Consider the following 15,881-nt stretch of genomic DNA (forward strand, 5'->3'; position numbering starts at 1 on the left):
GAGACACTATTGATGGCACTAGGGCTGATGTTCAAGTAAAAGAAGAATGAAAATGTTTCACATCTTATAGGTCAGATTTACAATTATACTCTGAGAATATAAAACAAAATTTTTCTTTAGTCAATTACATGTACTTCAAAGACTTAACATTTCAAAGTGCCCTCCTCCCTCCCACACAAAAATAAACACCTCTTCACCCTCAGAATCCAGACCATCACTCTGCTTCTTCATGGACAGAAAACATAAATGTTGCAGGATTTTCTGTTTTGAGTTACTGTCTGTTACTTTCCTGGGTTTCTGTTGCTGAATTCGAAATCTATCATTATCATCAAGGATGAAAACTGAAACAAAGCTGAGATGAAAAATGATCATTTCAAAGCTGAGTTAGAAAGACTGGAGAAGATAGTTTTAATCACTGAAATTAATATCCAATTCAGTTAAACGGAAAGACACTCCCTCATAAATGGCTAAAAATTCTGGAAAACAGAGATTATGTCTTTATTCTTTGGATAACTAACACCATGCTGTAATTTTATTTAAAGAATGGATGGACAAATGAATATATATATTCATTATATGGTATCAATTGAGACCACTACCCAAGCTTGTCTGTCATCCTCTCTGCTTCTTCAAAGAATCCTGCTATAGACTGAATGTTTGGGTCCACACCCATTCCCCCAAATTAATATGCTGAAATCAAATTCCCTAAGTGATGGAGTTTGGAGATGGGGCCTTTGGGAGGTGATTAGGGATTAGTGCCCTTGTGAAAGAGGCCCCAGACAGATCCCTGGTAAGTTTCCCACCACGTAAGTACACAGGGAAAACAGAGCCCCTTCCTAGATACCACATGTGTCCTGATCTTGTACTTCCCAGAGTTCAGAACTGACAGAAATAAATATTTGTTGTTTACAAGCCACCCAGTCTATGCTATTTCTGTTACCGCAGCCAGAATGAACAGAGATAAGCCCCTCCAACCCGTGACTACATGCAATACTAGGAGAGTTAAATCTTCGTGTTTCATAGTAGATTCTGCAGGAGGTAGGGAAGTCAATAATCACCAAAGAAGGGGAGTTCATAAACCATCTCACACTCTCAAAGCATCAAACAGTGATTCCTAACCTAAGTATGTGTCAGAATCAACTGGGAAGTTTCTCTAAGTACCCATGGACAGACCCCCCACCCCCCACCTCCCCGATTTACTGATTCAGTTTTAGGTGATTCTGATGCACATCTCTGGTGCAGAACTATTGTTTTCAGAATTTCATAGGTTACCAGGGATATGAGAATAGCACCCTTGACAAATATCACTAATTGGTTGCCACACCCTTACTCACTAAGTCTATTCTAAAAAAACTGTGGTAAAATACATGTAAACAATTTACTGTTTTAATCATTTTTTTTTTAAACAGTCGCATTAAGTGCATTCATACCACTGTGCAATGACCATCACCATCTATTTTCGGAACTTTACCTTCCCCAACTAACTCACTAACCCACTAAACCCACTAACTCCCCATCTCTCCCTACCCCCAGCCCCTGGCAACCACCACTCTATTTTCTGTTTCTAGGACTTTGACTATTCCAGGTACCTCAAATAAGTAGAATCATACAGCCATTGTCCTTTCATGACTGGCTGACTTCACTTAGCGTAATGTCTTCAAGATTCATCCATGTTGTAGCAGGTGTCAGAAGTTCCTGCCTTTTTAAGGCTGAATAATCCACTGTATGTATAGACCACATTTTATCCATTCATCTATCAGTCAACACTTGGGTTGCTTCCATCTTTTGGTTACTGTGAAACTCATTTGTAATTTGGTTGTAGAAAAAATTGTTCAAGTGAAAAGCTTTCACTTTTTTTTGGGGGGGGGGGGCGGGGGGAGTATATATCCAGAAACGGAATTGCTAGAACATATGGTAATTTTAAGTTTAATTTTTTAAAGAACTGCCATACTATTTTCTAGAGTTTGCACCATTTTACATTCCTACTGGCAACGTATAAGGGTTTCCAGGTCTCTGCATCCTTGCTGACACTTGTTACTTTCTGCTTGTTTTGGATAGTATCCACTCTGGTTGATGAGTCAGAATCCTTACCTGAGCACTTTCTTCTTCTTCTTTTTATTTTTTTTTTTTCCATTTACTTTTATTAGTTGGAGGCTAATTACTTTACAACCTGAGCACTTTAAACAGCCATTATCGATTGACCAAGTTGACAAATGAGATAAAAGCCCTTTGTTGTTCCTAAACTGTGATCATAAGACTTATACACTTTTCAAAGTGAAATGACTGAAGAATTTACCATGTGGGGATGGTCACAGTGCTATTGGGATTGTATACACAACCTGCTGTTTGAAATGGGGGAGAGGCGGAGGAGGAGGAAGGACACCAAGAGAAAGGATATCAGGGCTGCCTTATGCAAACTGGCCAGATGGCAGAGGTTAGGTCTGAGAAAGGCTCTTCATTAAACAGCAATGGGCAGGTGGGGAACCATTCTGAGACCAGCTCCAAGCAAAGCACCAGATCCAAGAACCGGGGGATGAGGGGGTGTGAGGGCTGTCTCTATATCCTGGCTTAAGTGGTAAGAGGGCTTCTTTTCCTTTTCTTTATTCTCTTTTCTTCTCTGTACTCTTTACTTCATTACTGGCTATGAATCCATGATATGAAAAATCCATCTTACAAAAACGGAGAAACAGAAGAATATATGTACACTAAACATACAGTATTTGCTTGCAGGTGGATGAGAATTTCTGAAAGTACACACATAAACCAAGTACAGTGGTGTCTCTAGGAAGGGAACTGGGAATCAGGGAGACAGGATGGGAGAAGATTTTTCTTTTTATCTATCATTTTATATGTTTTTATTAAAATCTTGACTGTGGAAATACATTCAATCCTCTTTCCAACATGCATGTCTGAGCTGCTGAGACCAGGAAGTTCCAACTCCTTCCCAGACTCCCTTGAAGTTGGGAATCAAGAAGAAGGTTCTGCCAACTGCATGTGCTTTCATGAGCTATAGACAAGACGGAAGTGGGTGAATGTCATCATCCTGCTGCTTTGTGCTGTGACTGCTGACGAGCAAGGCCATGGGTGCTGAGAGGTAACCGTGGTGTAGCTGGTGACAGCCGGACACTTGTTCTTGTGCCCAGTCACCAGCTTCCTGGGTGCTGCCATGGGGCAGCTACGGCGGTAACAGACACCTCCTGAATCTGTGTGCTGCTCCCTGGATCACAACTACATGTGCTGTTTTTGACCTCAATACCTTCCACAGCAGCCTCTCCGCTCCCTGAATTCCTTAAGACAGACGTTGTAGTTCCCCTGGCAGGAGGGTACTAGAAATTGCTGGGGCATTCTGGAAATTGTGCCTAGAGGCCCACAGGAGGTCATTCCCTGCATCCTTCTAAAAGATTCTGTAAGCACCGTTTCTTATGATTCCACTCTGCTTAAAACACCTACTGTAGTTGTGGTTTCTATTTCCTGTAATGGAATTGAAATGAACTATGAAAGGACAGAGTAAACATTTAAATTAAAACTAAAAATGAAAGTCATCACTAAAAAAGATTTTAATTCTCACAAAAGATTCCTTCTTTTGTGACACACATCATTGGTGTGTCACCAATGATGGTTGATCTTTATTATTTTTTTTTTTTAAATTCTTACTATCTTGGCAAATAAATTATTTAATGCATACCTACTGGCTTAATAGGTGAGGTAATTTAACTCTTACCTTGTTGGATTAGCAATAAATGTTTATATGAATATGAGAGAAGGTTTGTGTGTGTGCATGTGAGTAAAAAGAAAAGACACAGTTTGTGTCTCCATTATAAGATTCTGGCAGTAGAAGACATATTCAAATGCTTTGGGTTCTTCATTTTTATTTAACTCAAAATAGCTAATAACAAAAACATGTTAAAAAAAATCACCAACACTTGACTCTTCAGTCATTTTTGGTTGAATTGGTTATTGGTTCAGTTATTCAGTTATTGGTTCAATTGGTTATTGGTTATTCAGTTCTTACTTTCTTTCCCATGTTGTCACACATCTAGCATAAATACATCATCAAGAATTTGCAGCAAGCTTTAAACCTGTGTGTTTAGAGCTTAGTCAAAAACCATGATCTACTTATTAGTTTTGAATTTAAATATTTTTCTCCTACACAGAAGCTTATTAAGCTAATAATCACAAATAGGCTAGCTATTAATTAGTTTTCAAGGAAATGCCCAAATACAGCACACATACACAGGCTGCATATATGCTTTTATCCTTTATTAGACAAAATCTGAATGTCTGTAAGATGTACAGTGGAGGTGCATCATAAATCCATTTAATTTATATTAATGCAAAATATGAGGTCAGTGAAAAGGAAACGATAAGCAATAAGGAAGATAACAATCAATCTGGCAACTATACCACCTATTCAATGAATGGATGCCCTTGAGTAGACCAAGATGAGTGTGGTCAATCTGGTGTTCCCTCAGTCACCGTCAGGTCACATTTACCTTTTATAGGGCAAGCATCTTGCAAGGCTAAGTATAATTCTAGTGTTTAAAGGCATGTGTTTCTTCTACAAAATGGTGCCTGAACAAACACCAACAAATTTAATTGGTCTTCAACAGTTCTCTCTTCCAACACTGGAGGAAAAATTGGCTGTGGTGGATGGAGATTTCCAATATGGCACCATTCTAAAGGGCTTTCAAGGATAATCTTGAGACCCCCATTCTATCTTATGTGCTGACATTAGAAGCGAATCCCTGCATATGATGCAACTCCACTGTAACGCAAACTAAAATGCCATGATTTTTTAAATGCCCTAGTATGGTCAGTATAATTTCATTTCCAGTTCAGTTCCTTCTTCACATTTAGCAGTGTGTTTCTGTAAAGCTCTCCTGGTGCCAGCATTTCAGAATGTTATCTATCACTGGCTGAGAAAAAAATCTCAGGATGAAAAGATTAGTGTGCCATAGAATCTGAACAAAAAGAGCTACCAAAGCTGATCAGTCTCACAATGATTCAGGGTGAGATTTTCAATTAGCAAATGGTGTGACTGAAGTGGAGAGGAAGCGTTTTGCTACACTTGGAGGTCCCAAAGATCTTCTTTAGTCTTCTTTTCCCGGGGTTTCTAAATTGGCAGCTACATTCTACTTCTTAAACACTTGGCCTTAACCTCAGCACCGCCCCAATTCGGCTTCTATTTTTAAAAGCACCATTCTAATGGAAATGTCCCTGCTCTGAATTACGCTGGGACTGTGAATTTTACCACTAGTGAGAGAGCCGTTATGTCATAGAGTTTAGGTTAATTTGGTAGGTATCGATTTCCTTGACTGTGACTTCGAAACCTGCTTCAGCTTCTTCCAGCCATGGAGGATTTCTACCTGGGCTGTAGATGAGGGTAAAATATCCCATGGAGAACTCCTTCAATAACCACATTTGGAAAATCTGAAAAACAAAAGGAAAACTGATTTTCTTATGCCCATCAATGAAACATACGTGCATTTTACAGAACACCACAAGGTAAGGCCTAGGCATAACTTAGAGGTGTGCATCACCATATAGTTCGCCCTTGTTTCAGACGTGACATCAGACATGCTGCTTTGGCCTCGAGTCACTTGTGGGTACCACTGCGAGCTGCAGGAATGCGCGGCCAGATTTGTAGCTTATTGATTTCAGGGATGTTCTAATGGTTAATGCTGCCAGGCCCCAGCTCTTTATCTGAATGTTTTCTCACAAGGAAGATAGATTACACTGGCAATTCAATTTCTAACAAAATCTCAATATACTTGAAGGAATTCCAAGATTTCTACTGGGAATACTTTGCGGCAGTTTTTCCATCATGGTTTACAGCAGCGTTTAGCCCAAGGTGTCTTGAATCTGCTTGTTCTATTACGCTAGTTTCTAGAGAGCAGGAGGATGGGAGCCTGTCTTCCTAATGTAAAAGGGCCAATCTCTGACAAAAGGCCCCCTTTGTCAAACTTGAAAAATCAGCTCCATTTTTATAGGAGACACAAAGGAAATTCAGAGGTGTAGTTTCTGTTGTATCACATTTTAGTTATCAGAGTAGGTAAGACATGAACGGATAAATTGAACAGGGAACCAATCGATCACATCTACACATAATTATACCCAGGATTTACATAAATGTAGTTATTATATGAGGAAAGCAAGAGATCCCTAAGTATGTTCACTTATTAATTCAACCTATACAGAGGACCCACTACATTAAACCACTTACAAGGGCATTGGACCTCATCAGGGGAATAGAGAGGCTCTTAGAGGAGAGAGCTCGGGAGAGGGAGCTGACCGGCTATGAAGTCTGAGGCAGGTGGGTGCCCTGTGGAGGGTTCAGAGACCTGCATGGGGGCTAAGGTAGCAGGAGGAGTTGCCTCAGTGAGGGCAGGGAGACAATTCAAGCCTGCTAAGAAGGGACAGGAAATCTGGCTTTATCTGAAAATCAAGGAGGGACGTTAAACAAAGTGAGACAGAAATTAATTGTTTTGAAAAGTTGTCTGTGGTTGACATTCAGACAGTAGTTCAGGAGCAAGGTGGTGACGAATTCGATGGGACTAGTGAAGAAGGATTTCACAATACCTACCGAAGAGGTCATTGTAAAAATCGGTGAATGAAACAAAGTGTTTGGACCTGAACTTGGCACAGGGTAAGTACCAGCTATTATGACATACCAAACTGCCTAATTACTGGGGATATAAGTAACAGTGCTTGCCTAAGCCATGGAACTTACATGTTAGTCAGGGAGATAAGTGAATAAACAAACAAAATGTGTTTAAAAATATCTTTAATACACAAGCAATTAATTATTCCATGACTGCCTGAATTACTCAGAAAACTGCCCTTGCCTTTGCTTCTCACTGAGAGGTGATGAGAAGGAATGTGATTTAGGGTAGGTTTTGTTGTTATTTTTGTTGGTTTTCATTTATTTTTGGAAACATTTATTGTGAAGCTTATTAAAAAAAATAGTGAACAGGGTGGAAGGGCTCTTGGAGGTTACTCAAAAGGAGAATCAGTAAAGGCTCCCTGAAGTTGGAGCTGAAAGAGGAGAAGGCCAACGATGTGTGAGAATGAGAAGCGGGTTCGAGAAAGAAGAAACGGCAAGCACCCTGAGGGGAGAATTCACTACATCCAGGACCCAGGAAGAACTGCAGTGTGGCGGGATCAGAGTGTGTGAGGGTGTCCCGGCAGAAACCTGAGCCAGGGCCAGCCCATGGAGGGCCATGTCAACCATGGCGCGAGTCTGGGGCTCACAGAGAGCATTCAGATGGAAAAATAATACTGTGACTCAGCTGTACACTCAAGGTCTTCAAGGCCACAGCAAGGAGGAGATTGTTCCAAAGAAAGTAAAAGTAGAACAACAGAGAGTCGAGGAGAGACTTCAGGAGAGCTGCCAGAACCAGGAAGAAGAGCAGAAAGGTGGGAAAGCCAAGGGGAGGTGGTGTCTGAAGACAGGGAACGTGGTCACCAGTGGCTAAAGGTGAGAGGTCAAGGAAGCGGGCTGAGAAAGCCCACAGAGGGTAAGTCACACAGCTGGCCCTGGGGACCTGGACAAGAGTTATCAGGAATTCCCCAGAAAAACCTAAACAAAGGCCAAAAACCACATGCTAAGGGAATAATGCTTTATTTTTAGCATTTTAGAAGAGGACAGTGCTTAACTGCCAAAATTTTAAAGACAGACACTCCTCTGACTTTATGGGTCTCAGTGTCTGTGTGAAAGTATTTCCAGATTCTGTATCCTCTGGAAAAGTAACCTCAACATTTTGTTAAGAAGCCATACAATGTGAATATGTGACACAAGTAAAATTTATCTTTAAATTAAATGCTAAAGAACTGCAAGAATGCATCACTAGTATAATACCTCTAAGACAATAGGAATCTGATTTATGACACGGGTCCAGCCAAAGTTCCATGAAAGGAGATTTAGTGACTGGCTCTCTCACACCTGGTTCCATCCTTTACATCAAATTCATGATTTTCACTTACTCTCAAGCAGGAATTCCCTTCTGGTGCAAGTCATTCCACTACATCAACATTCTACCAACGATCCATACTTTTTACTCTTTCCAGCTTCGGACTTTGGCCCCTGATACTCCTTCCCAGAAAGTTCTGCCATTCTTCATGGTCAAGCCAAGTGCATAGCACATGCTACTTAACAACCTGGGTCAGTCGAGTTCAAAGACCACAAAATATCTTCCCTCTTCTAGATAGCAAACTGGCTACTCTAGTCCACGGTGATCACTCTACTCTACACTTTTCTAGGAATTTGAGTCAAATGCACAAAATATCTGAGCAGAAACAATACCTGGAGAGAGCGCTTGTGGAACCATTATTAAAAGCTAGAAAGACTACTTTATAAATTACTGCCCATTTACTCTACACTAGGCTACATAATGAATATTTGTTAAATGTAACATCTTGTTAACATAATATCAACCTAACACACCAGGCATATTTGGTGCACATTAGAAGCAAATGCTAAAGAAAGGTAATTATTCCTCACGGAAAGAATTTTATAGGAAAAATACTATTACAAGACCATATGTGTATACAGTCACATGACAAAAGGCAGCTTTCTTCTAGAATTGTCCCTCCACAGAGCAGGGCTGTGTCCGAGCCAGACTTCTTTAAGTGGACAGCAAGTGGCTGACTTGAGCACAAGAGAACAGTCCCTTCTCTCTTGCTGGGGATAAGGTTTTATTGCCAGAGTGTAGGAAAGGTGTCCACAGATAATCTATCTATTGCTATTTAGCTGCTATGCTGTTTAGTTACTCGCAGAAACAAAGGCTGCAAACCCACTATATGCAGAGAGCACAGAAGTAGAAATTAGGCAAAAAGAGAGCCACCCCCCAGACCTGTGAAACCAGGCAAGTCAGGGACCTCCCTGAGATCCACTTTTCTCAAGATCCAATGATGATACCTGCCCTGCCAATTTCCCAAGGTGGTTAAGGAAATTAAATGAGACAATGTCTGAGAATACACTCACAAAGAGCTGAATATCAGAACACTTTGAGAGGGACTCTGAATAATTTAAATTTCTTGGCACAAAGAAAGGACTTGGGCTAAAATACAGCATTACACGTAAATTAATCCCTTATACCTAAACATACAAGCTTTAACAAGGTATATTTGACTGTCAAAGATGCTGTAATCTAAAATGGAAATGGAGACACATGCAATGTTTATACACAGTTTTGGGAAAGAAGCATTAAAAAAAAAAAAAAAGACAAGGGCCTTGGATTCAAACCCTAGCATCTGGATAAAAACTGGCATAGTCCAAAATAATACCATCCCCCAAATTAATACCTTTACCCCCTTATCACTCTAATTCAAAACAGCCTGGAGAGAGAGAAAGAAAAATTACATTTCCTCCTGAAAGCCCTGCCCCAATTAAAATTCTGAATGTCTCTTACACCAAGAGCACTGGTTTATTGGCAGATTATTAAGCCCTGGACCAATGTCACTCTGTTAGACCTGTATTAAAAACGTGGTTTATGTGGTGCAGGGTCAGATCAGTAAAGAGCTGTTAGCAAATGACAGGTTTGATTACCGCTGGCTGCAGGCAAGACGTATGGATCCCTGAGGAACAACAGCACCGGCTGGTGGGACAGTTTGCTGGAAAGGTCAAGAACAGGCATGTCAGCATCAGGGGACGACGGTAAACAGAAAACACTACAAACTAGTTTTGAGGGGATCAAACTGCTGTGCGGGGACATCTCAAGGTTTATGTATCTAACGGTGTGTGGGTGAATAATAGCAAGCAGGGCTGGAGGAGCAAATCACCAGCAGCGCGCTCATCTTCCATTCATGTCTTTGTGGAATCGGAAGCAGATATACAATAAATCACTGATGCAAAGTGTTTTATTTTTTGAAATCTTGTAGTAGGACTATTGATGAAATAGTATTCTTATTTCATGTATGAAACAATGTAGGGTTTTATTCCTCCACCCTTAAATAGAACTGGCCACTTCTGTAATTTCCCATCAAAGATCTGTCATTTTAAAATGAATTTTCTATCAGAGATTTTAAAGAAAACCTTGACTTGAAACAATTAGATGATGGTAATGAAACATTTAACAAAACCACAGTCCTATTCTCGGTTTGTGTAACTCCTGATTGACTGGTATTTGTTCTTACCTTGACTCTTCAGATTCTGTCTCATCAAAAGATCTAAAATTTTTTGAAAAGAAAAGAAAAAGACAACAAAAGCTGGGTCAGTGTTTATGCTAACAAAGGAAGATACAGCTAGTATTCTCAGAGCTCTAAATTGGCAGACATTTTGAGAAAGAGACTTTGGTATTTTCACCGAGTCACAGCACGGCTGATGCCGCCTCCTAATGAATCCTAAGATGGTAATCTTGTATTTCAGTTTTCCTGAAGAAGATCACTCAAAAATCCTACAGTTTTGCTTTTGGACTTATATAATGGAGAAAAGACTTCACTCACTTCTTTCCCACTACTTCTTCTTAAAAATACATAACTACATATGAAGCCCAACGTCCCAGCAAATGCACCAAGTTGAAACAGGAACACAACCGGCCACGTATGTGATTTGGTGAGTGGGGTATATGGTTCTTGTTCTGAGGTGACTGAAAAGTGGCCCTGAGTGAACGCTACCAGTGAGGGAGCTGTGAAGGTCCTAGTGACTTCTCAACCAGCAGACGGCTGGGGTTTAACATGCCTTTGGGTGTGGTTAGCTTAAACCCCTTGTAGCTAGTGTGGGTCCTTCAGGCAGGCCTGGAGATAGCAAGCAAATGGATCCAACACTCTCCCCAACTTGGATCTGCAGAGAGACTGTGAGGATGGAGTTCTGTGTGACTAGATCTAATATATCAGGGGTGTTGCTGATGGCCTTTGGAGGTCAGATCATCACAGATGCCCAGAGCTGAGTGAGTGGCTTGGTTCAGAGTTAACTTTTCAGAAGAACTTTTCTCGATTGCCGCTGATATCAAATGTCTGGTTTCGTGGTACAGAAAGATTAGGATATGCAGCTCTGCATTCAGAAGTTCTTGAGGGAGGCAGCGGGGAGGCAGGAAAAGAGTTTATGACACAGACCTGGGCTCTGCCAGCTACAAAGCAAGAGATTTGGGGAAAGGCGCTTTATTTCTGTGGCTCAGTTTGCTCAACTATAAAATGAAGGGAGTTGGGTAAAATCATTTTTAAGATCATTTACAGCTTTAAACTTATATGAATAAATGTGTCAAGGGGATACAGACTTTGCCCAAGTATCCACAAATAAACATGTGCTGTGCTTAGCTGCTCAGTCGTGTCCAACTCTTTGTGACCCCATGGACTGTAGCCCCCCAGGCTCCTCTGTCCATGGGGGTTCTCCAGGCAAGAATACTGGAGTGGGTTGCCATGCTCTCCTTCAGGGGATCTTCCCAACCCAAGGATCGAACCCAGGTCTCCTGCATTTCAGGCATTTTCTTTATCATCTGAGCCACCAGGGGGGTCCAAAAATACAGGAGTGGGTAGCCTATCCCTTCTTCAGGGGAGCTTCCGAACCCCAGAATCAAGCTAGGGTCTCCTGTATTGCAGGCAGATTCTTTACCAGCTGAACCACCAGGGAAGCTCACAAATAAACATATCAGTTCTTGAGCAGGCTATTGAGAGTCATAATTCCCATCATGTAACATCATTCCATGTAACTGAATAATTTAAAAAGTCAATTCTTCAAGTCTAACCCTGAGTTAGTTGGTCCCCTGGCCACAATATGGAGATGATAACTCAAGAGCAATTCCTTTGACTACGAGTAGGGGGCGAGCGAGTGCTGTCCCAAGCCAGAAGAATGGGTGTGCCCAGGCTGGCCCTTCTGGCATCATTAGGGTTATTTGTTAGGCCAATAAGTGATTGCAAAGCAACTTAAAGTACAAGTCCAATAGGTAAACAACAGCAACTCTTACCCACAACTCTCTGTCTTTGGTAGAGAGGGCAAATGTCGCACATTTAGGAAATCAAGAAACAGCTTAGGAAGTTCTTCATTTTCCAGAATGACAGCCTGTGAAAGTGGAAAACAATTAGAAAGTGAAGTCTGCTAGACAATCAATCAAATAAACTATTCTGAAAAGTCATAACCATCCATCAAAATTCTTACCAGCGTTATTACTCAAAAGTGAAAAGAGAGTGGTCCCTATTTTGCCCACCAATAATTCAGACCAATACACATGCTATTCGGTGTCAGCAAATGTTCCTTTTATCTATTCATTCACCCAACCAGCATTTACAGAGCATTTTCTATACTTTAGATGCTGACTAGGGGGCAAGACAGCTGGGTACCAGGTAGACACAGTTCCCTGCCTTCAAGGAGGTTCTAATCCAGAGTACTTGAAAACCTGGGAACACCAACAATACTGCTAAGACAGTTTCATCAAGTTTTTTTTTATTTAGTGATGAAATGGTATGACTGTGTGTGTATCTATAAGAGACCACAATTGTTCAGGAAATGTTATATATGGTTTTTTAAACCGTAAGATTTAGTCAAGATCTTTTAGCTATTACCTATTTCAGCAACAGGATCAACTGACATTTATTGCTATTTGGACAGCTCCACTTAAAGGGTCAGTAACAATTTTACCACTAAGTGTAAATCAGTGTGTATACTGAAAAAAAAATCTATAGAGTTCTTCCATTTAGGGAGCTCTGCTAAATAGCTGCCATAATGGCATAACTATGTCAGTTCTCAGATACCCAAATTATGCAATTTCCAGGAGGGATCGAATAGAGAACTGTAAGAGTGCATTTTCATATATATTTATTTTTGAAAGGGTCTGCCAAAGAAATGATTGCACCTCCCTCCCCCGCTTTAAAAAAAAAAAACAAAGACCATGGGAAAAGCATCAAACATTGTGCAATAATTTCTAAAATTAATATAACTATTTTAAGGGTCATTTTTTGTAATTTACCATGGCTTTTTTTTTTCCACCCTAATACATACACTATTTAAAAAACAATGAGAATTGATGGTGAAATGTCACTCACACAGCTGATCAGGAATAGCTATGCAAGGTGATGCAAAAGGTATATAACAAATGACAAAAGTAAGATCAAACTGCATGTATCTTGTATACACATAATTCTACATAATGTATTGTGTTTAGTTATGATTTATATCTGGGGCTGCCCCATTTCTCACCATGTTTCGGAATTCTGTTACCCAGTTCAGGACACATAAATGGAATGAGCTACCACAGGGTCACCGGTGCTAGCAGACCGATCTCTGCTTGATTCTAGCGCTCAACGCTCTTGCTGCTCGGTCCCGGGGGAGTCATCAGCTGAAGAACCAACCTCGTCTGGGGCTCTTACTATTCCTTACACAGCCCACTGTACTCCCTGAAGCTTAAGCAATGAAGAAGAGAGGAAAAAAAGGTATTGGGGGTAATACTTTATTCATTAAACAAATACTTACTGAGCACCTATTATGTCAGGCACCGGGATAGCGCAATGAATATTATGTGTCCAGGGGAGTGGACTGGTGTAGAAAATTGGTGATAAACAAGTAAACACAAACACACATATCTTAAACTTGCCTTGGAATATAGTAACACGGGGTCTGCACCCTCTGAATACTTTCGCATCCATCCATTCCCCCACCCGCTCATCCATCCATTCATCTTTCTCAAATGTTCACTCTTTTCTTGATTATAAAGTAGAAAAATGAAAAATTGACAAAATGGAGAGAAAAAAAAACAAGTCCTTTATTCAGAGGCATACTTCTATTACTATTTCTGTTAGTTTCCTTCAATTCATTTGGCCTTCATCTAAATTTTTATCTAACTGAGGACATTTTGGGAGGTACCCAGAAGGTCATTATTTCAGTGCCCAGAAATGAAAGATTTCAGGAATCATGATACATGTGCGGTTCTAAGGAATTTCTTCCATAATACAAGATGCAATGATTATCTACTTGTTTGCAGATTATCTGTTTAAGAAGATGATATACTTATTTGAATAATAAAGCTTCATGTTGTAACAAACATGGAGCTGTTCACCCTGGTGATAGTTTTAATTACGTGAACAAGTGGTAGCTTTCAGATTAAAAAAAAAAAAACACAACAGGGGAGGGGGTAACCGTTCTTATCTCCACCCCCACCTTTTAAAATAAATTAAATCAATAACAAGTGTGGGACACTTTTAATGACCTGAACTACTTAATTTCCAGGATCTTTAGACACGTCATCCATCACTGTAGTATGCAGGAAGACATCTCCTGAGTGTTCAGGGGGTTACTTTCGTTTTATTAATGCAAGATTTAGGGAATTTTAACAAGGTGAATTGTTTATTGGCCTTGACAGATTGGCTTACAATGCACTGGGTACGTCTACAGCATGATCATTAATGACAAAAGACAGGCAAAAAGCTGTTTACACTGCAACACCAAGACAGGAATTAATCCAGCTCACCCTCCCTGAACAGAGTACTCCAAATAGATGGTCACACTATTTTAGGTCAGATATACTGGGGGAAAAAGAATAGAGAAGACTTTAGAAATTTGTGAGCATTTTATTTAAATGTTCACTGTGCTCTGCTTAGTCGTTCAGTTGAGTCTGACTCTTTGTGACCCCATGGACGGTTAACCCACCAGGCTCCTCTGTCCATGGGGATTCTCCAGGCAAGAATACTGGAGTGGGTTGCCATGCCCTCCTCCAGGGGATCTTCCCGACCCAGGGATCAAATCCAGGTTTCCAACATTGCAGGCAAATTCTTTACCATCTGAGCCAGCAGGGAAGCTGAATAGCCTCAAATAATATTTTCCATAAAACAACGGCCAATGTGGATTTCAGGATTTACAGTTGCAAGAAAGCAGCACTGGGCAGTTAGTTAAGCATTCAGTTATGTGGGGGGAGTATTCCCTAAACTCTGCTAAGAAGTCTTGTAAGAAAGTAATACTTAAGTCTAAAAAAAAAAAAAAGAAAATAGTACTTAAGTCTAGAGATAGAATAGAGTAGAACTTAACTAATTTAATAAAATATGTATAAGTGAAATGACTGTCATCAGTTAGTACAGAGATGCAGAAGGGAAACTGAGCTCATCCAAATCTTTTGGCTCAGAAACACATGACCTCATTCCATGAGAGACCCAGCAGTGAAGAAGGACCTCATGACCTATTTCATCTAAATCTTCCTCAGTTTCTCAAAAAGCTGCTGCTCAAGAAGAGCCACTCCTTCTCGATGCTGCATCCTGGGCCATTCCACATGCTTGGGACCCCAGCCTGGTCTAAATCATCAGAACTGTTCGCCAGATAAGCTCTTAATTAATATATATATATCCCATGGATGGAGGAGCCTGGTGGGCTACAGTCCATGGGGTCACAAAGAGTCGGACACGACTTAGCGACTTCACTTTCACTTTCTGTTATATATGTAAAAATTATATTTTAAACATCAAATCACATTTCCCTGTTGTTTTAGCTTGCTTATCTTTATTTTTGATTGATCTTCAATGGTTATTTTCATTCTTTATAGAGGTAAACTGTGTAGCTAGAATATGTAGATTTAGACCAAGACCTGGGTTTGAGCATCTCCTCTGCTTACTCCAAAGGTCATTGTAAGGATTAGGTGATGTCTTCAAGAGTCTCTGGCATAATTAGCATTCAATAAATGTTAATTCTCTTTTCTTTGAGTTTTTTTTTTTTTTTTTGCTGTATCAATTCTCAACAATCTATTTGATCGGTTTTGGAGGTTTGGATTATTGTCTGTTTAGTAAAACTTCTTAGTCCTCTGCGATTCGTGGATCCCCTTGAAAATGATGAAAGCTGAGACTCTTGCTTGCTGAAACATACACACACATATATAATTGCGCTGCCAGTGGTAGGGGGTCCAGCAGCCCTCTGACAGCCGCACCAAGGATGCCTCCTCTCAGCTCGGGTGTGGAGCAGCACTGCTGGG

The 15,881-nt window shown here is 40.4% G+C and overlaps 1 protein-coding gene across 2 annotated transcripts in view; it reads right to left on the reverse strand.

The window, feature by feature from the left end:
• Window positions 1-3,834: 3,834 nt before the first annotated feature.
• The window catches only part of SNX24 (sorting nexin 24), a 175,615-nt gene continuing 163,568 nt past the window's right edge, over window positions 3,835-15,881 (reverse strand). The window contains exons 4-7 of one of the 2 annotated variants that reach the window (XM_061150909.1): window positions 11,901-11,995; window positions 10,135-10,167; window positions 9,548-9,612; window positions 3,835-5,430 (exon numbers count right to left, since the gene is read on the reverse strand). In XM_061150909.1, coding sequence (XP_061006892.1) covers window positions 5,363-5,430; window positions 9,548-9,612; window positions 10,135-10,167; window positions 11,901-11,995 — 261 coding nt within the window. In that variant the 3' untranslated portion in view covers window positions 3,835-5,362. The remainder of the gene's footprint in view (window positions 5,431-9,547; window positions 9,613-10,134; window positions 10,168-11,900; window positions 11,996-15,881) is intronic. The other variant, XM_061150910.1, reaches the window with a different exon arrangement.

Source organism: Dama dama, chromosome 9, assembly GCF_033118175.1.
Source record: "Dama dama isolate Ldn47 chromosome 9, ASM3311817v1, whole genome shotgun sequence".
Taxonomy (NCBI): domain Eukaryota; kingdom Metazoa; phylum Chordata; class Mammalia; order Artiodactyla; family Cervidae; genus Dama; species Dama dama.